This window comes from Micropterus salmoides, unplaced genomic scaffold, assembly GCF_014851395.1.
Source record: "Micropterus salmoides isolate LMB-PRFRI ecotype aquatic unplaced genomic scaffold, ASM1485139v1 Ms_hic_scaffold_15, whole genome shotgun sequence".
NCBI lineage: Eukaryota > Metazoa > Chordata > Actinopteri > Centrarchiformes > Centrarchidae > Micropterus > Micropterus salmoides.
The window spans coordinates 568641-590637 of record NW_024040596.1 but is presented as its reverse complement, the minus strand read 5'-3'; the positions used below and the strand labels follow the sequence as shown (position 1 = coordinate 590637).

The window sequence follows — 21997 nt, the reverse complement described above, 5'->3', positions numbered from 1 at the left end:
CAACTATTTAATTTCATTTAAAGGAAGGTTCACCTTAGACAAACATGTCACATCCTCTGATGTCAATCATTATCAGGATCAAAGTCAAATCTTTATTTCTTTCAGGTTAAAGGCTGATTTCTGCTCCTGAGTGAACGTTACTGTGGTTTAAACTTCTCAGAGGATCACTTCACAGATCTGAGGCAGAACATTCAGAACTATTAAATTCTGTTTTAATATGCACGAGGAAAATTAAGTAAAATATTTTTTTCACTCCCTTTTCCTTAACAATATATATAATACAATAAACTTTATTTATACAGCACTTATCTAGACAGAGTTACAAAGTGCTTTAACTGATTGAACACAAATTAAAAATATTTCAAACAGGCAAATTTTATTTATTTTCTGTCTTAATAGAAAAATTAATTGCTGATTCGTTTGTGATTCAAATTAATGAAATCATTTATTGAACATTGGGTATTTTGTTTTTGTGGGAAATGATCTTATTATCATCGTTACTGTTTTGCTGCCCGGCCATGGGTGAAATTTTATCACTCAACAGAAAGTAAATCTAAAACTATTTGGATAACTGACTTTGTCCTCAGGTCTGAACTCTGAAGAGGAACATTTCAGACTGTTACAGGCTGAACCAGAGGTTCCCAGTCTGAGGCCCTGGAGCTCTCAGGGGTCCTGAGAAAAACCCGCAGGGTCAGCAGATCACTCACCAGATGAACTGAATGTGTGTTCATTATTTAACTCATTTATAAAACACATGAAATGACAAAGAATCTGAAATGTAAAGCGCGCAGCGGCCGGGTGGAGGCGGCGTGGTGATGAAGAGCTCATCTTCCTCATCATTTCCTTTCACTCAGTAAATGGAAAACTATTGTTGTTGACACAGAAAGTTAACTTTGCAGCAACAAACCACAATAAATCATAATACCCGTTTATTGGCAGCACAATTGTGTCCTGATAGAGAAGCTCAGAGTCCATTATGATGCCAGGAGGTTTAACAGGAAGTGGACGTCTTACGGTCCCCGAGCTTTCTGTCCTTCCACTGAATTCCCTCCCAAAGATTTCCAGTCCAGCCTCCATTTAGCTGCCCACAATGGGAGCTAATGTAGCTGCAGCACTCAGCGTCGCCCACAGACTGCTCAATCAGTCAATATCTGCTCCCTGCAGCTCTGTAGTGCCACTCATATCTGGAGAAGGAAATGAGCAGACGCCGCCGCTACGGTTCAGCAGAGGTTAAATGCAAATGTGTCAAAAAATAAAAATCTGATTGGGAACAGAAGCGTACTGTTGCCCATTGTGCTCACACGGCCCAATCTATTTCCTGAATGCTGCCAAAATAATGTGAAATATGAAAATGTGAACGTGTCAGATGGTTCGATTAACTCGGTGGCCTCCGACCTTATGGCCGTTAAATGAAGAAATGTGGTCGGGGTTCAGGTTCAGGCTCAGAGCGGACCAGATCACACTGTTTCACTATCACCAGCACTACAGGCTGGAAGAGACCAAGAGCCGCTTCACCACAACACAAACGCACATAAAATATAACAGGGTGGGGGGGGCTTTAACCTGAACGCACACTAACTGATGGACTCGTGTCACCGGGGACAGGAACTGAGGTCCTCCCAGGTAGAGACGGCTTTTTGAGGGTTAAGATGTGGAATCAGGTTCAGGTTAGGAAATACCATCATGTCAATGAGACGTCCTCAAGGGTCCAGAGGAACTATATACAGTATCTCACAGAGTGAGTCCACCCCTCACATCTCTGTAAATATCTGATTCTATCTTTTCACGTTTCAACACTGAAGAAATGACTCTTTGCTACAGCGGAAAGTAGTGAGTGTATAAAGTAGTGAGTGTATAACAGTGTAAAGTAGTGACTGTATAAAGTAGTGAGTGTATAAAGCAGTGAGTGTATAACAGTTTAAAGTAGTGAGTGTATAAAGTAGTGAGTGTATAACAGTGTAAAGTAGTGAGTGTATAAAGTAGTGAGTGTATAACAGTTTAAAGTAGTGAGTGTGTAAAGCAGTGAGTGTATAACAGTTTAAAGTAGTGAGTGTATAAAGCAGTGAGTGTATAACAGTTTAAAGTAGTGAGTGTATAAAGTAGTGAGTGTATAACAGTTTAAAGTAGTGAGTGTATAAAGCAGTGAGTGTATAACAGTTTAAAGTAGTGAGTGTATAAAGCAGTGAGTGTATAACAGTTTAAAGTAGTGAGTGTATAAAGTAGTGAGTGTATAACAGTGTAAAGTAGTGACTGTATAAAGTAGTGAGTGTATAAAGCAGTGAGTGTATAACAGTTTAAAGTAGTGAGTGTATAAAGTAGTGAGTGTATAACAGTGTAAAGTAGTGACTGTATAAAGTAGTGAGTGTATAAAGCAGTGAGTGTATAACAGTTTAAAGTAGTGAGTGTATAAAGTAGTGAGTGTATAACAGTGTAAAGTAGTGAGTGTATAACGTAGTGAGTGTATAACAGTGTAAAGTAGTGACTGTATAAAGTAGTGAGTGTATAAAGCAGTGAGTGTATAACAGTGTAAAGTAGTGAGTGTATAATAGTGTAAAGTAGTGAGTGTATAAAGTAGTGAGTGTATAACAGTGTAAAGTAGTGAGTGTATAACAGTGTAAAGTAGTGAGTGTATAACGTAGTGAGTGTATAACAGTGTAAAGTAGTGACTGTATAAAGTAGTGAGTGTATAAAGCAGTGACTGTATAACAGTGTAAAGTAGTGAGTGTATAATAGTGTAAAGTAATGAGTGTATAAAGTAGTGAGTGTATAACAGTGTAAAGTAGTGAGTGTATAAAGTAGTGAGTGTATAAAGTAGTGAGTGTATAAAGCAGTGAGTGTATAACAGTGTAAAGTAGTGAGTGTATAATAGTGTAAAGTAGTGAGTGTATAACAGTATAAAGTAGTGAGTGTATAAAGTAGCGAGTGTATAACAGTGTAAAGTAGTGAGTGTATAACAGTGTAAAGTAGTGAGTGTATAAAGTAGTGAGTGTATAAAGTAGTGAGTGTATAACAGTGTAAAGTAGTGAGTGTATAAAGTAGTGAGTGTATAAAGTAGTGAGTGTATAAAGTAGTGAGTGTATAAAGTAGTGAGTGTATAACAGTGTAAAGTAGCGAGTGTATAACAGTGTAAAGTAGTGAGTGTATAAAGTAGTGAGTGTATAAAGTAGTGAGTGTATAACAGTGTAAAGTAGTGAGTGTATAAAGTAGTGAGTGTATGAAGTAGTGAGTGTATAACAGTGTAAAGTAGTGAGTGTATAAAGTAGTGAGTGTATAAAGTAGTGAGTGTATAACAGTGTAAAGTAGTGAGTGTATAAAGTAGTGAGTGTATAACAGTGTAAAGTAGTGAGTGTATAAAGTAGTGAGTGTATAAAGTAGTGAGTGTGTAACAGTGTAAAGTAGTGAGTGTATAACAGTGTAAAGTAGTGAGTGTATAACAGTGTAAAGTAGTGAGTGTGTAAAGTAGTGAGTGTAAAGTAGTGAGTGAATAACAGTGTAAAGTAGTGAGTGTATAAAGTAGTGAGTGTGCAGCTTGTATAACAGTGTAAAGTAGCGAGCGTACAGCTTGTATAACAGTGTAAAGTAGTGAGCGTGCAGCTTGTAGAACAGTGTAAAGTAGCGAGCGTACAGCTTGTATAACAGAGTAAAGTAGTGAGTGTATAAAGTAGTGAGTGTGCAGCTTGTATAACAGTGTAAAGTAGCGAGTGTATAACAGTGTAAAGTAGTGAGTGTATAAAGTAGTGAGTGTATAAAGTAGTGAGTGTATAACAGTGTAAAGTAGTGAGTGTATAAAGTAGTGAGTGTATAAAGTAGTGAGTGTAAAACAGTGTAAAGTAGTGAGTGTATGAAGTAGTGAGTGTATAACAGTGTAAAGTAGTGAGTGTATAAAGTAGTGAGTGTATAAAGTAGTTAGTGTATAACAGTGTAAAGTAGTGAGTGTATAAAGTAGTGAGTGTATAACAGTGTAAAGTAGTGAGTGTATAAAGTAGTGAGTGTATAACAGTGTAAAGTAGTGAGTGTATAAAGTAGTGAGTGTATAAAGTAGTGAGTGTATAACAGTGTAAAGTAGTGAGTGTATGAAGTAGTGAGTGTATAACAGTGTAAAGTAGTGAGTGTATAAAGTAGTGAGTGTATAAAGTAGTGAGTGTATAACAGTGTAAAGTAGTGAGTGTATAAAGTAGTGAGTGTATAAAGTAGTGAGTGTATAACAGTGTAAAGTAGTGAGTGTATAAAGTAGTGAGTGTATAACAGTGTAAAGTAGTGAGTGTATAAAGTAGTGAGTGTATAAAGTAGTGAGTGTATAAAGTAGTGAGTGTATAAAGTAGTGAGTGTGTAACAGTGTAAAGTAGTGAGTGTATAACAGTGTAAAGTAGTGAGTGTATAAAGTAGTGAGTGTAAAGTAGTGAGTGTATAAAGTAGTGAGTGTAAAGTAGTGAGTGTATAAAGTAGTGAGTGTAAAGTAGTGAGTGTAAAGTAGTGAGTGTATAAAGTAGTGAGTGTATAAAGTAGTGAGTGTGCAGCTTGTATAACAGTGTAAAGTAGCGAGCGTGCAGCTTGTATAACAGTGTAAAGTAGCGAGCGTACAGCTTGTATAACAGTGTAAAGTAGCGAGCGTACAGCTTGTATAACAGTGTAAAGTAGCGAGCGTACAGCTTGTATAACAGTGTAAAGTAGGGAGCGTGCAGCTTGTATAACAGTGTAAAGTAGTGAGCGTGCAGCTTGTATAACAGTGTAAAGTAGTGAGCGTGCAGCTTGTATAACAGTGTAAAGTAGTGAGCGTACAGCTTGTATAACAGTGTAAAGTAGTGAGCGTGCAGCTTGTATAACAGTGTAAAGTAGTGAGTGTATAAAGTAGTGAGTGTATAAAGTAGTGAGTGTATAACAGTGTAAAGTAGTGAGTGTATAAAGTAGTGAGTGTATAACAGTGTAAAGTAGTGAGTGTATAAAGTAGTGAGTGTATAACAGTGTAAAGTAGTGAGTGTATAAAGTAGTGAGTGTATAAAGTAGTGAGTGTATAAAGTAGTGAGTGTGTAACAGTGTAAAGTAGTGAGTGTTTAACAGTGTAAAGTAGTGAGTGTATAACAGTGTAAAGTAGTGAGTGTATAACAGTGTAAAGTAGTGAGTGTATAAAGTAGTGAGTGTATAAAGTAGTGAGTGTGCAGCTTGTATAACAGTGTAAAGTAGCGAGCGCACAGCTTGTATAACAGTGTAAAGTAGCGAGCGTACAGCTTGTATAACAGTGAAAAGTAGCGAGCGTACAGCTTGTATAACAGTGTAAAGTAGGGAGCGTGCAGCTTGTATAACAGTGTAAAGTAGGGAGCGTGCAGCTTGTATAACAGTGTAAAGTAGTGAGCGTGCAGCTTGTATAACAGTGTAAAGTAGTGAGCGTGCAGCTTGTATAACAGTGTAAAGTAGTGAGCGTACAGCTTGTATAACAGTGTAAAGTAGGGAGCGTGCAGCTTGTATAACAGTGTAAAGTAGTGAGCGTGCTGCTTGTATAACAGTGTAAAGTAGTGAGCGTGCAGCTTGTATAACAGTGTAAAGTAGTGAGCGTGCAGCTTGTATAACAGTGTAAAGTAGTGAGCGTGCAGCTTGTATAACAGTGTAAAGTAGTGAGTGTGCAGCTTGTATAACAGTGTAAAGTAGGGAGCGTGCAGCTTGTATAACAGTGTAAAGTAGCGAGCGTACAGCTTGTATAACAGTGTAAAGTAGGGAGCGTGCAGCTTGTATAACAGTGTAAAGTAGTGAGCGTGCTGCTTGTATAACAGTGTAAAGTAGTGAGCGTGCAGCTTGTATAACAGTGTAAAGTAGTGAGTGTGCAGCTTGTATAACAGTGTAAAGTAGGGAGCGTGCAGCTTGTATAACAGTGTAAAGTAGTGAGCGTGCAGCTTGTATAACAGTGTAAAGTAGTGAGCGTGCAGCTTGTATAACAGTGTAAAGTAGTGAGCGTGCAGCTTGTATAACAGTGTAAAGTAGTGAGTGTGCAGCTTGTATAACAGTGTAAAGTAGGGAGCGTGCAACTTGTATAACAGTGTAAATTAGGGAGCATGCAGCTTGTATAACAGTGTAAAGTAGTGAGTGTACAGCTTGTATAACAGTGTAAATCTGCTGTCCCCTCAAAATAACACATCACACAGCCATTGATGTCTAAACCGCTGGCAACAAAAGGGAGGACACCGCTAAGTGAAAATGTGCAGATCTTTTGTGTCGTTCTCTGATGTATAAAACCTTTTAAAGCCCACCGGTCGCCTGCTTGAGCTGCTCAGATGTTTAAACTTTTGTCAGGATGGACACATCTTTACATCGGTTAGATTCTCCAAAATTCGTTTAGTTCATTTTATGGAAACAACGAGCACCAAAGTATAATTCATAGATTTACCAGCATGGTAAAGGACTTAAAGCCCTTTATTTATTTATTTATAAATAAATAATAAATAAATGACACATAAAATGATAAATACAAAACATATAAAATACAAAAGATGACAAACGTTATGACAAAAGACAACAAAGGTCAAACAGTAACGGCAAATTTGAAAAGAGAAGTTATCAAATGAACAATAAAAGTAAAAAATCTGAACGAGGAAAGTCGAGTAATAATAATAATATTAAATTATTAACTGTAATGATAACCAACTGATGATAATAACAATCCAATAAAGTTGGTAAATAAAAGAAAACAAAGGAAGGTAAATAAGAACGATAAGAAAGATCAGCGAGTCGATAAGCAGCCAGGAAACAGGTACGCAGAGAGGAATGAGGCAGGAATGGCTGTGATTGATCTGCAGGTGGTTAGTAAAAGTGAAATCGATCAGCACAGAGGACTCATCATTCCACCTTGAACTCAAACAGTCCCTGTAAACCACGGCGGGGGATTCCAGACTCGCAGACTCATCTCACCTAGACACCTTTCCTCGCCCACTGCTGCAAACATGGAAGGCTGCCGACACACATGAAACAAAGGGTTAATGTCACCGCTTTCCCCCCGGCAGGGAATCCCCCCGCTGCAGCCGGCGGTGAGGGGTTAACAGCAGCTGAGCGATGAGTCAGGCGTTCAGAGCGACGCTGGAAACTAAACTGCACTCAGTGAGTGGAACCTGGAAATGTTTTTCTGCTTCTTCATGTCTGCTGCTCTGAGTCTGTGGGCAGGAATTCACTGCTTCATCCTGGTGACATCATGCTGTCTGACACTCCGAGCACAATCACCAGTACACAGTCATCACTACATAGGCCTCCACACACTGTGCATGTGTGCACACTCACCACTACACACTCTCCACCAGAGCAACATGGTAATGATGCTAATGTTAGCACGCTAACACACACTCATTAACATTATTGTTTTATTACTGATTTCTCTCAATTAGTCGTCACATCTTTTAGGTCACACAGTTCATAGATTCAAACAAACACGCTCTGTGCAAATCTCAAAGATAATTCAAGTCAAATCGTAAACACTGAAAGAGAACGAGAGTGCTGTGATTTATCAATACAATGAACACGTCCAATCACACTGATATCAGACTGATGCCTGCCAATCAGACGGATACCTGCCAATCAGACAGATGCCTGCCAATCAGACGGATACCTGCCAATCAAACTGATATAAGCCGATACCTGCCAATCAGATGGACACCTGCCAATCAGACTGATACCTGCCAATCAGACAGATGCCTGCCAATCAGACGGATACCTGCCAATCAGACAGATGCCTGCCAATCAAACTGATGCCTGCCAATCAAACTGATGCCTGCCAATCAGACGGATGCCTGCCAATCAAACTGATATCAGGCCGATACCTGCCAATCAAACTGATACCTGCCAATCAGACGGATGCCTGCCAATCAAACTGATACCTGCCAATCAGATTGATGCCTGCCAATCAAACTGATGCCTGCCAATCAAACGGATACCTGCCAATCAAACTGATACCTGCCAATCAAACTGATATAAGCCGATACCTGCCAATCAGACGGACACCTGCCAATCAGACAGATGCCTGCCAATCAGACAGATGCCTGCCAATCAGACGGATACCTGCCAATCAGACGGATACCTGCCAATCAAACTGATGCCTGCCAATCAAACTGATGCCTGCCAATCAGACGGATGCCTGCCAATCAAACTGATATCAGGCCGATACCTGCCAATCAAACTGATACCTGCCAATCAGACGGATGCCTGCCAATCAAACTGATACCTGCCAATCAGACTGATGCCTGCCAATCAGACGGATACCTGCCAATCAGACAGATGCCTGCCAATCAGACAGATGCCTGCCAATCAAACTGATATAAGCCGATACCTGCCAATCAGACGGACACATGCCAATCAGACTGATACCTGCCAATCAGACAGATACCTGCCAATCAGACAGATGCCTGCCAATCAGACAGATGCCTGCCAATCAGACGGATACCTGCCAATCAAACGGATGCCTGCCAATCAAACGGATGCCTGCCAATCAAACTGATATAAGCCGATACCTGCCAATCAGACGGACACATGCCAATCAGACTGATACCTGCCAATCAGACAGATACCTGCCAATCAGACAGATGCCTGCCAATCAGACGGATACCTGCCAATCAAACGGATATAAGCCGATACCTGCCAATCAGACGGACACCTGCCAATCAAACTGATGCCTGCCAATCAAACTGATGCCTGCCAATCAGACAGATGCCTGCCAATCAAACTGATGCCTGCCAATCAAACTGATACCTGCCAATCAGATTGATGCCTGCCAATCAAACTGATGCCTGCCAATCAAACGGATACCTGCCAATCAAACGGATACCTGCCAATCAGACAGATGCCTGCCAATCAGACAGATGCCTGCCAATCAAACTGATATAAGCCGATACCTGCCAATCAGACGGACACATGCCAATCAGACTGATACCTGCCAATCAGACAGATACCTGCCAATCAGACAGATGCCTGCCAATCAGACAGATGCCTGCCAATCAGACGGATACCTGCCAATCAAACGGATGCCTGCCAATCAAACGGATGCCTGCCAATCAAACTGATATAAGCCGATACCTGCCAATCAGACGGACACATGCCAATCAGACTGATACCTGCCAATCAGACAGATGCCTGCCAATCAGACAGATGCCTGCCAATCAGACGGATACCTGCCAATCAGACAGATGCCTGCCAATCAAACTGATGCCTGCCAATCAAACTGATGCCTGCCAATCAGACGGATGCCTGCCAATCAAACTGATATCAGGCCGATACCTGCCAATCAAACTGATACCTGCCAATCAGACGGATGCCTGCCAATCAAACTGATACCTGCCAATCAGATTGATGCCTGCCAATCAAACTGATGCCTGCCAATCAAACGGATACCTGCCAATCAAACGGATACCTGCCAATCAAACTGATACCTGCCAATCAGACTGATACCTGCCCATCAAACTGATATCAGGCCGATACCTGCCCATCAAACTGATATCAGGCCGATACCTGCCAATCAAACTGATATCAGGCCGATACCTGCCAATCAAACTGATATCAGGCCGATACCTGCCAATCAAACTGATATCAGGCCGATACCTGCCAATCAAACTGATATCAGGCCGATACCTGCCAATCAAACTGATACCTGCCAATCAGACAGATGCCTGCCAATCAAACTGATACCTGCCAATCAGATTGATGCCTGCCAATCAGATTGATGCCTGCTAATCAGACGGATACCTGCCAATCAAACTGATGCCTGCCAATCAAACTGATGCCTGCTAATCAGACGGATACCTGCCAATCAGACTGATGCCTGCCAATCAGACTGATATCAGGCCGATACCTGCCAATCAAACTGATATCAGGCAGATACCTGCGAGACTCACATTAAAAAAAAGCTATTAGCAAGCATGTAAGGAGCCTAGCTAATAATGATAGCTATATTTACGTTAGATTATACCTGGGTTGTTGAGTTTAGCAGACTGTACATAGCTGGTAGTCAATATCAACAGCCCAGTTTTATAAAACAGTAAACTGATTATAACATCAGAATCAGCTTTAATGGCCAGGTATGTTAAACACATACTAGGAATTTGACTTTGGATTGTACGTTGCTCTAGATGTGCACAGAACAAGCAAGCAAACAAAAGGCTCAGCACACAGTGTGAAGAACACACAAACAACAACATGTGTAGACAGCGAGACAACAAGACAACAGTGAAGTGAGAGCAGAGTGCAAAGGAAGCCGGAGTAAAATATTGTGAAGGGGTTATTCTGTACATTATCAGAGAGACATGATATAGAGAGTATATACTAATAAATAACAATAAAATGCAGTAAACAGAATCCAGGTGGATATGCACATTACTATGTTACTATCCAGTTCTATTACTATATTGTTCCTGAACTCGCGTCTCAGCTGTTCATCAGAGTGATGGCTTGTGAGAAGAAACTGTTTCTGTTCTGTGACTTTAAAAAAAGTGAATCATCAGATTAATCAAAAATGAAAATACGTGGGGGATAACGGTATAGTTTACATAACCCGATAAAATGCAGTAATAACGAGAAAATATGTCACAGTAATAAACATATCGTGTGAAAGTGAAACGTTTGAAATATTTTCCGTGGTGGCATCAAAACATCCTGAGTTTGCTGAGATTAAAGGAAATCTCCTCACATCACGTCAGCCCAGCGAGCGATTCATTAAATAATTATATAAATGAGATTTCCTTCAGAGAAGTCTTCCTCAGAATGAAACCTGCCAGGATCAAATAACAGACGGACTAATAACGTGTCCTGCAGCCTTTGTGAACATGTAACACAGCTCTGATCTCATATTAGAGGATTAATGTGACTTTCTTCTGTTAATTGAAGCAGCAGCGGTTCACAGCTCACTGTATAATAATCAGAGTTAATCATCAATCACACTGTAATTACACAGACGAGGTCTCTGAGGGCCGAGGGCCCGGAGAACCAAAAGGTCCAAAAACACTCAGCATGATGAGCTTTACAAGGTCGCTCTCATCATTCACTGTTTATATTTTCATATACTGTATCTATAAAATATAGAAATATTTGAGAAGCTTGGCGCTACATAAATAAAACTGTATTGAACTGAATTGAGTCAGTGAGGTGCTGTAGAATGATAAAATGACTAAAGCTCGGCATGGCTGAATAAAAAGAGTTCAGAGCCGACAGCCCCATCGTTTCCTCTTTCATATATAAACCTGCAGTGCAAATGCCAAAAAGCGCTATATGTGACGTCACATCGTAGTATCATGAATGTTTCCATAAACCAGCCCTGTTCCAGAGAAGCGTTCGTACGAGCTCCTGGAGCTGGATGCTGTTCAGTGTCTCTCAGAAAGAGCTTTCACTCTGTGATTTATCAAGTTTCCTGATGGACAGTAGGGCTGGACGATACGGCCAAAACTGTTATCGCAATAAAAAGTTTCATATCTTTCGGTATCGATAATTATCACGATAAGTATCAAATCGTTATTTCTTTTGAGTTTAAAGGCTGATTTTTTGTCAACACTTGATGCCAAACAGTGGATCTCTTCACAAATCTGAGGTAGAACATTCAAAACAATCATGATAAAATCTTTGTCAACAAACATGCATGAGTAAAATTAAGTAAAAGCTTTTTTCAGTCCCTTTTCCCCCACAAAATAAACATCTTAATACAAAAGTTTAATCCTAATTCGTGTATGATTTAAGTGAATTAAATCAAACATTTATTGAATATTTATTGAACATTTATTATATTGTTATTGTTTTATTGTCCAGCCCTAACGGACAGATAGCTTCACTTGTTGCTAACGCTACAGTAACCGCTAGCTGCTGCTAACAGAGTAGCAGCTGTTACCAGCTGAACCAGCGGTCCAGAGCTTAGTGCTGACGTTAGAGGTGGAAACACCAACACGGAGGACATCGGAGGAAAAACTGGACAATATTTTATCCATCAGATCTGATCCAGTTTCAGTAAAACTAGAGAATTTTTTTCATTAATCAGTGAGGTGGTCAAAGTCCTTACAGGCCCGCCACTCAGCAGCCATCTTGGTGAGGCCTCAGGTTATCTGGGACAAACAGGATCAGGTCTGGCAGAGAGCCAGAACTGCACTTTCTCTGGTCACCGGGACATAAAACCTGCATGAATCAGTTTGAGGACTTTGTCCCAAAATCAGGTTTATAGAGTGTTTTTCCCCGCAGGTTATACGTGCGTGGTACTAATGATCCTGCACAAGTTATTTTGTTCAACATGAAATCAAATACCACATAAAAGTGTCAATTTCTAATCTAACATCAGCTGTTTCCATGTGTAGTTCAGGCTCCTCCTGCAGCTGATGTCAACTCCTGGACATTAAATGTTCATCTTACTGATCTGTTGTTACTGAAGCAGGTCACATGACCTGGTTACCTCTCAGTGTTTCCCATTAATTAACGAGACCACGGCGGCCCGCCGCAGGCTGACATGTTCCGCCATGAAAATATATCAACATTAAAAACCTCTAACGCTGTGTTTTGCACCGCTGCTGTAAAGTCAGATGCCCGCACACTTGGGCGTCTGACTCGAGACAACCGCTGAGCAGCGTTCTGTGCGCTCCTGACTCTGAAAGTTCATTCTTCCAAGAACGACTAGCAAGAACGTTCTCCCCTTTATACTCACTTTCTAACAGGTGTGTACCTGAAGAGAGAGAGGCTATTAAATCTTCTACGACACGTAAAACAACATGCAATCCAATTCATCAAATTGCGTCGGAGCTGGTGGACGCAGCGCGAGGATGGAGGATACACATGTGACAGACGGTTTCAAAATAAGGTGTTAACACAGCATTAATAAGACTAACTGGGTTATATTCACAGGAAGAATAAAACCTGTTACGTGAAGTTACTTACAAATAATTCTTTGATTTATGGAAAAACATTAAATAAATCAGTTGATTTTCTTGCTGTTTCATCACCATTTATATCTGTCCAGTCTGTTTATGGTCGACTGGTTTACTGGCCACAGATTATTTAACAGGAGTGCAAAGTTCCTCAGAGAGCCGGCCTCTTTCTTTTGCTTTTAAAGTCACCAAATTACTGCTGCTAACTTTAAAATGTACACATTTTATTTGCTGGGGGGGGGGGGGGGGGGTAAATGAGCCAGTCGTCTTCTCAGTGTTGTAACAAACTAATTCCATCTTCTCAGATGTCTGTTATAACTTTGGTGTTCGATAATGTGGAAATATTAAAACACAGCAGCAGCTTTACGTCCCTCCATCTCTGCGTGTGAACAACACAACAAAGTAAAACGATATTAAAACACGGACGGCACGATAAACACTTTCTGCTGCTGCAGTTCGGCCAATCAGACGGCTCTGTTCTTCCTCTCTGGAATCGTCAGAAACGCTTGTTAGAAAACTGTTCAGCATGAAGACGAGTAGTCTGTCGGAGCTGGAGGCGCCGCCTCATGATTCTCTACGCAGGAAATACCCTGTCTAAATAACAGTGGGGGGGTTTGTTATAACTCCTGACTCATGTCAGCTTCAGATACCATCACGGCGTTTGAGAGTTGATGTGATAACGAGTCACCAATGCAGTTCACGTCTCAGAGCCAACAGGGACGCAGCGGTTTATCTGATCTGTACGCCAGACACATCGACCACGAGCAGCACGGAGGCCTTGTGTTGCCTTCACTTCCTGTCCCGGAGTTACTGAGTGAATCTGTACCTGAAGTCTCACAACATCCTGAGTGCTGATCACTCACCATTAATCTCTTTAACAAACATTTTCTGTCAGTCAGAAAACTGGCGGGGGGGTTCAAGCTGGTCACGGTGTGATTACGGTGCGGGGGGGCTCTGATGGTCGCAGCGTGGGGGGGGGTCACAGTGTGTTTGTGACCTTCGGACAGCCGGTTGGAGGAGTCAGTGAAGACTCTTGACTGTTTGCTGACAGAAACAAAGACCTGACATGAACTCGCTCTCTCTGCTGGGATTATTTCTGACACCAGAAACGAGGCCATAAAATATTGTGGTTTCAGTTTAAAACATGACTCATATTCTGTGGTCTTGTTCTGAATGTAATCTACACGCAGTATTTCACTCTGAAATATAGTAGCAGAGCTGTAAACTACCAGCTTTAAACACTTTCAGCTGCAAATACTTTTACTCTGGAAACTTTACTTTATTACTGAAGCTTTCCTTTAGAGCAGTCTGCTTTCATATTTAGGGCCTTTCACTGTACTTTTGTGTCTTTCTCGTGCATTTACTGATGTCCACTCTTAGCTTGAGTATTTGTACTGAAGTTTAATTTTGTGCTCCTGCCCTCTCCACCTTCACGCCTCAGAGGGAAATATTCTACATTCATCTGCAGGTTACCTCACAGATTAAGATTTAACACAGAAAACAGATTAAAGTTCCCAACAGAGTAGAAAGTAGATATAATTACTAGATTTATTTTAAAACAGGAGGTTAATTCAGTAACAGGCAGTCACTCAAATAATTTGTTCCTAAATAAATCAAATAAAAAGTTATTGTTCTTTACCCCCTGAAAAATGTTTTATTATTTTATATAAAGTAAGCAGTAGAGACAAGTTGTGAAGTAGAAAGTATTTCAGCTGGACCTTCCTGACAGTTAGCGCTGTGCTGTTTGTTTTAAGCTTTTATCAACTTTAATCAAAGTACAGAAGTTCTGTAAAACACACTGAAGTAAAACTCCAAACTGTTACTCAGGTGAAGTACTTCAGTACACGTTCACTGCCAGTTAATATTCAGCCTCAACTGCAGCTCATCCTCCTCTCAACAGGCTGTTAGCTCTGTTAGCTCTGTTAGCTCTATTAACTGTTAGCTCTATTAACTGTTAGCTCCGTTAGTTCTGTTAACTGTTAGCTCTGTTAACTGTTAGCTCCGTTAACTGTTAGCTCTGTTAACTCTGTTAACTGTTAGCTCCGTTAACACTGTTAACTGTTAGCTCTATTAACTGTTAGCTCTATTAACTGTTAGCTCCGTTAGTTCTGTTAACTGTTAGCTCTGTTAACTGTTAGCTCCGTTAACTGTTAGCTCTGTTAACTCTGTTAACTGTTAGCTCCGTTAACACTGTTAACTGTTAGCTCCGTTAACTCTGTTAGCTCCGTTAGCTCTGTTAGCTCCGTTAGCTCTGTTAACTGTTAGCTCTATTAACTGTTAGCTCCGTTAACTGTTAGCTCCGTTAGCTCTGTTAGCTCTGTTAGCTCTGTTAGCCAAACACACAGCAGAACTGCTGTTCACCGGCTGTTAGCAGCTAGCAGCTAACTAGCTCTGCGCCTCCAGCTAAAAACAACCCCGGTCTCCCGGTCTCACAGCCGGTGACAGCCTCCGGGAGCAGCACCGGAGCACAGCACCGGCTGTTTCCAGAAGGAACCCGGTAAACTGTGTCCACAGCGGGGCACAAACAGCGGACCGAGTCCCCTCACGTGGACGGTTCATTCAACAGCAGCGGACACTCACCTCTGACTGCATCTGCACGGCGCCAACTGACGGCCCACGTACAGTCCACTGCGTCATCACGTCGCCTTTGGAGCCGCCCCCAGGTGAGCCTCTCAGCTTTGGCTGGTTCATCTAGAACTTTGTGGAAAAGAGACATTATATTTTTTTATTAAAGATTGATAGTGATTGTGAAAGAATATATTTTTAACTCTTTATTTTATATGGAACATTTTAGTGCAAATGGTTTAAGAAGAAATGACATTTAGCACATTTTAAGATATAAACTAAACATTACATTGAAATTGGTTTGAAGAATAGTAAAGCAATCAAAACAGTTGAAATATGTACAGATTTAAATAAAACAATCTTTGTTAAATGACCGGCCCTTTGCTCATTGTTTTACAGTATACATGGTGATTACTAAAGTTAAAGCTAAGTTTTGTGGCAAGGACAATTATCCTCCTCCCACTGCCTCTCCACAGGGGGGCCCCAAGGCTCAGTGCTTGGGCCCCTTCTCTTCTCAATTTACACCACCTCACTGGGGCCGATCATTCGCTCGCACGGCTTTCTTACCACTGCTACGCAGACGACACGCAACTCTACCTATCCTTCCCGCCAGGCGATCTCACCGTCTCGGATCACGGACTGTCTATCAGACATATCTGCATGGATGAAGGCTCGCCACCTTCAACTAAACCTGAACTCTTGGTCAAGCAATCTATCCACCATAACATCACACTACAACTTGCCTCCTCAACCATCACTCCAACCTGGTGAGAAACTTGGTGTCATGATTGATGACCAGCTGTCCTTTTCAGACCATGTTACTGCTGTTCTCTGTACAACATAAGGAAAATCAGGCCCTACCTCACTCAGTACGCCACCCAGCTTCTGGTACAGGCCGTGGTTATCTCTCTGCCCTCCTAGCAGCTCTTCCAGCTTGTGCGGTGAAACCCTTACTAATGGTTCAGAACACAGCAGCGCGTCTGGTTTTTGATCAGCCCAAAAGGACTCATGTCACTCCGTTACTCAGTGACCTCCACTGGCCCCCCGGGGCCTCCAGAATCGTATAACTATAATAGTATGTATTGTCAGTTGTAGAGCTAAAGCTTAAACAGCTCGTACTTCCGAGGGCTAAAGATCAGTCGTCCCTGGGTGGGTTCGAACCACCATCCTCTCAGTTAACAGCTGAGCACGCTAGCCAATTGCGCCACAGAGACAACCTGAACTCTATTTCCAACCTGAACCCTCAAATCAAGTCTTAACCCTCAAACAGCCCTTTAAACTTGTGGGTCCAACAACACGGTCTCATCCCAACTATGCGTCACATATGGACGCTTGGTCAGAGCACATTTTAACGCCGTGGGTACCCTTGAGCGTCATTTTGCGATGTGTAGGGCTCCGTGGTCAAATTAGCAAGAATAAAAAAGCAACGTCCGGTTCGACTTTCAAAATAAAAGTCCTTGTTAACGCTGCAAAACAATGCAATCTGGTTGAACAAATCAACAAAAGATTATAGTTTGTACGTTGCGTCCATCATATAACTTAAATAAAAACATTAAGTGTTGACTTTTTGCACACCGGTCTCCTGGCTGAAAGTCTGGTGTCTGGCCCACCGTCCAACCCAAACACCTCCTCGCTCTGACTTTTCTGTTTAATATTCTTCACCTATCTTTAGTGTAGAATATTAAACCGCAGTGCGTCACAAGCGACAACGGGTCTTGACCATGTGTCCACATGTGACCAGCTGGCATAACAACATGTCGTTGTGGGGATGAAAAAGTTTAAAGGGTTGTTTGAGGGTTTGATACTCGGTTTTAAAGGTTCAGGTGAGAATCGGGGTTCAGGGGAGGCAGGTATCTGCGATGGTTAGGGGTTAGTGAAAGCACGATGTCTTCATGAAGACAAACGTGCTAATGAATGAAACTCAGGTACAAGAAGACACGGTTTTATTAAAATTTAATTTGGCTACATTTATTCGAGCATGGTCATCTCCAAGAGAAATTAAAAATTCATTAATACTTCAGACATTTCAGAAATTCCTTCATCATCATCATCATCATCATCGGTCCTTCGTCACCTCTTCAGTGGGATGAATAAAGTGGATTTTTTTAACTCTCAAAAATACAGTGTTTTCACAATAATCATCGTATCAAAAGTTCCCCAAATTTAGAATTTCCAGTAGTTTCAAAGGAAATAAAAACAAAAAGTTGAAATGTTCCAAATACCACAGACGCTCCAATCAATGACAGAATCATCTTACTAAAATATATCTATTTGTGAGGAACTCTAATACTGTACACTACCGTATGAAATAAATAAAATGAGGAAATATAAAATGAGTCACATAAATAAAATTGTAAATTCTCAAATAAAAACAAAACAAAAAATTAAATTTGTGTTGGAAAATTCAACAAAAAACTAAAAAGTAATACTGACGAAAAAATACTGTCATGGAACAAAAAGAATAGAGAAAATTGCACAAACAAATGTAAACTAACAAACTATCTAAGCTACTACTGACGATCAGACCGGGTGAAGCAGGACAGGTGAGGCTGTACAGGGATGGCACAGGTGAAAGGTTTGCATATAAGGCTTTCTCTGGAGACAAGAGTCAACACACACACAGAAAAAGGCCCTGTCCTCTTTTATTTTGTCTTTTTAAAATGGAGCCCTTTCATATTAACGCTCCTTCCTCTCTCCCCTTTAAGACTCACACCGACATTTTATTTTGAAAATCACACAGGTTTAAATGTTCCTTCACATAAAGAAATAAAAACATCAGGAGGCCCAAAGTCGTGTGGTTAGTCTGCGAGAAGAAGAAACCAGGATGCAAATAATAAAAAAACGTCACAGTAAAAGAGACAAAACACAACAATAACACTGACAGGAAGTGACCGAGTGTTCGAGGCTGCTTTCCCTCTTTTAGTTTTTTTTTTTTAAAATTCATTTTCTTTTATTTTGTAGTGATTCGGGGAGTCGAGTGCAATTTCCTGATGTGGGGTTTTCGAACACAGCGAGACACAGGAAGTTAAGAACATCATCATAGCACCACACAGCTTTTAGGCCTTTATAATAATACTGTACAATTAAAAACAGCTTCATTATAATGATTCTTCTTCTTCTTATAATTATTATTATTATTATTACTTCTTCTTCTTTTGTCTTTTATTTTTTGCATAATGTGGATTCTTAAACAATCCCACCAGCTTCATGACGCACCGTCATCGTGTTGCATCTCCGGTTCGGGACTGGACCGAAAGTATTTGGGACGTGGAGAGAAGCTTTTTAACCCCCCCCCCACTGTGTTATTAATACTGTCTTTGGACCCCCCCCCCCCACTGTGTTATTAATACTGTCTTTGGACCCCCCCCCCCCCCCCCAATAGAGTTCAACTGAGTTTGTTTGCATGAGTTTCATTAAGAACGAGCTTTTCAGCGACTTCACCGAGCGAAGCACCAGGTGTCACGGTGACTTTCAGAAGAAGAGACTTTTCCTTTTTCTAAAGTTAAAAGTCCAAATAAACCTGCACAAAATGTTTTTTCTTTACATATAAAAGCCAAACAGATCCTGATGAATCGAAGGTCCCGGCTGCCGTTCAGCTTCCTGCTGTGAGTCTTTCCGATCACGAGTTGGTCCTTTGAGCTGAACGTGGATCCTGATGTCGGGGTGTTGGGACGGGACGTGTAAGACATTTAAAATAAAACAGGATGTGGGGTAAAATAAAACAACGGTCTCTTATAAAAGCCCCCCCCCTTCTTTCCAGCCCTGATAACTTGTGCACAGTCCTTCAGAGTTCCTTCTGGATCAGTCCTCCTGGTCCGACTTGCCGTCTGTCTTCCCTTCTCCTGAACTCTCGTCCATCAGCTGCGTCGCGTCTTTGCCCTCGCCGTCCCTCCTCGACTCCATCTGGCTCCTGCTGTCGCCCTGCTCCTCCTCCTCCTCCTCCTCTTCCTCCTCTTCTTCTTCCCTGAAACTTGCCTCCTGTCCGTCTGTCACGTCCTCGTACGTCTTGTTGTCCGCTTCCCTCTCCTCCAGTCCTCCGCCTCCTCCCTCGCCGCCGTCCCTCAAGATCGTACCGCCGCCGCCGTCCTCCTGCTGGTCCTCGGGGTCCGAGTACCCGAGCGGCCCCAGCCCCTGCAGGTAGGCCCTCCTCATCAGCAGCTCGGTGGGCTCCAGGCCCCCGACCGCCACGCCTCCTCCTCCTCCCTTGTCCCTGGCCTCCCTCTCGGCCGCCTCGCGCTCCTCCGCCTCCCTCTTGCAGTAGGAGTAGCGGTGGTTCATGTGCTGCGAGTACGAGCCCGAGTGCGAGAAGCGCTTCCCGCACTTGTCGCACTGGTAAGGTTTCTCCCCGGAGTGCAGGCGCGAGTGCTCGATGAGATGGTGTTTGTGTTTGAAGGCCTTCTTGCAGATCTGACACTGGTGAGGACGTTTCCCTGCGGAGACACAACAAACAGGAAGAGAAGAAGAGTCAGCACGCCGTCACAACGCCAGCTGCTGCAACACCATCAGGACGAGTTAGCTTCATCCTTTCATCGTTCCTGGGTTCATTTAGTTTTGGCCTGTTGGACGAGGATCGATCCATTAAAGGAGACAGCGAGTCGATGTTTAACGCGACCAAAGCTCTGAATAATGACGTTAACGTGATCAAACCTCAGATTTCCCACGGCCCCGAACGCTTTTCTCTACTCTCGCCTCCAGTTTTCTATATGTGGTCATTAGACCGTCCACATGGCCGCCGCCACGCTCAGTCGGTCTGCTCGGCAACACGTCGCCAAGAAAGAGCTTTTTCTGTTGCGAAGGAAAATGAAGCTTGTTTGGTTTTCCTAACAGCAGCCTGGTTCGCTTCAGGGTCTTGGCCAATCAGAAGACAGCGGGCTTTTAGCGGGGGAGGGGCCTTAAAGAGACAGGAGCGCCTCCAGTTTGTTTCAGACAGAGGCTGAAATGAAGGGCCCGGACAAGAGAGAAGATGTTTTCTTTAAACTTTGAATCGTGTTTAAATTCATTGATCCGGACAAACTGAGACATTTTACTGACTGAAGGATCATAACCAGGAATAATTACGAGATTTCCCTTTTCCTCGTTAAAATCTGTCTCTCGCAATCACGAGTTCTGCGTCATAATTACAGAAAGCTTTCACTAAAGACAATATATTTAATATCTAACAGCGGTGAGCCGTCCGTCAGATAGCAGCTGCCAGAGGGAATAATTAATCTGAGGGTCCGTGACGCTCTGCAGGTGGTGCTTTGATGTTTTGGCTAAAATCTGTTTGATATATGAAAGTTTGATATTAAAGTTCGATTCAGAAAATATAAATAAAGATTCTAATTTCAGAGACACAGAGAAACATAATGACTCGCAGAGAGACAAAGATTATTATATTAGAATCATTATAATTATTTCACGTTTGTCCAAAAAGAGATGGTTTTTGTGTTAAACCGACTCAGTCCAGCGTTTTGAATTTGCTGAAAATATCTGAGATGAAATTCTGAACCATAAATATCGTGTCTGTTTTACTTTCTATGAGTTGTTCAGATTAAATGTGTAAATTTTCAGTTTCACTCGATGATGAAAAAGACGTTTCATCCTGTAACATCAACAATAAAGTTATAAATAAGGTTTGAGTCAAAATCACATTCAGAAATCACAAAGGTGAAACCTGACAGGAAGTTTCAATCTTTTAAACTGAATGAACTCTCTCAGCTGATATTATTGTGTTGGAGGACACGTGATTGGTCTGTTTTCAGTTGTTTCAAATCTAAACACTCAAATCCTGATTTTAACTTTAACCCCGTCTCATGGAGCTCGTCTGAGCGGCGGCGAAGCGAGACGCGACGCTCTGATGACATCACATCGCCAGATTTAAATCTGAGGAGGAGCAAGGACACGCACACACACTCACACTCACACACACACACACACACACACACACACACACACACACACACACACACACACTCACACTCTCTCTCCTGGATTTACTACGACTCTGTAATTTGTTTTCTTGCTGCCAACCGACAGGCTGAACGGCGTCCAAACACACGTCCCACGCACACATGCAGCAGGAACACGGCTTCACCCGGCAGTGTCAACACACACACACGCATGTACGTGCACAGCTCCTCACAAACACACATGCAGGCAGATCGTAGCCACAAATAGACGCCATAGCTGGCATTGCTTACTGCAACACACACACATACACACACACACATACGCGCACGGTGCGGCAAAAATAAGCGAGACGGCGGATTCCTGCTCTGAGTGACGGGGGGGGGGGGGCGGACGTGAACGAGGGATGATGCAACAGCGTGAAAGAGACGAAGGTAGAACAGGTCACAGCTCTTTAAAGAAGCGAGCTCAGGTAAGAGCCGCGCTTTGGGACCAAACTCCAGTGAAAAAAACACAGATTTTAGCTTTTTGATGAGCAGGTTCAGGCTGATTTTTGCCCACACGTTATATTTTAATGCATCAGAAAGTTCTGTTTCCTGGAAAGATCAGAACCGACCTCCAGGTAACGAAAAGTGAAAAACGTCTAAATGATCTGACATCAGAAACTTCATCTCCACGTAAATGTT

At 42.0% G+C, this 21997-nt stretch overlaps 2 protein-coding genes and 1 non-coding gene across 9 annotated transcripts in view; all 3 read right to left on the bottom strand.

Moving 5' to 3' along the window:
- gtdc1 (glycosyltransferase-like domain containing 1) overlaps positions 1–15562 on the bottom strand; it is a 47799-nt gene extending 32237 nt beyond the window's left edge. For all 3 annotated transcript variants that reach the window (XM_038719968.1, XM_038719969.1, XM_038719970.1), the window contains exon 1: positions 15441–15562. In XM_038719968.1, coding sequence (XP_038575896.1) covers positions 15441–15551 — 111 coding nt within the window. In that variant the 5' untranslated portion in view covers positions 15552–15562. The remainder of the gene's footprint in view (positions 1–15440) is intronic.
- Positions 15563–16565: 1003 nt separating this feature from the next.
- Positions 16566–16639, bottom strand: trnan-guu. Its single transcript has one exon. It is a non-coding gene; the product is annotated as a tRNA-Asn (tRNA).
- Positions 16640–17351: 712 nt separating this feature from the next.
- Positions 17352–21997, bottom strand: part of zeb2a (zinc finger E-box binding homeobox 2a) — a 59072-nt gene continuing 54426 nt past the window's right edge. For all 5 annotated transcript variants that reach the window (XM_038719964.1, XM_038719966.1, XM_038719967.1 and 2 more), the window contains one exon: positions 17352–19855. In XM_038719964.1, coding sequence (XP_038575892.1) covers positions 19227–19855 — 629 coding nt within the window. In that variant the 3' untranslated portion in view covers positions 17352–19226. The remainder of the gene's footprint in view (positions 19856–21997) is intronic.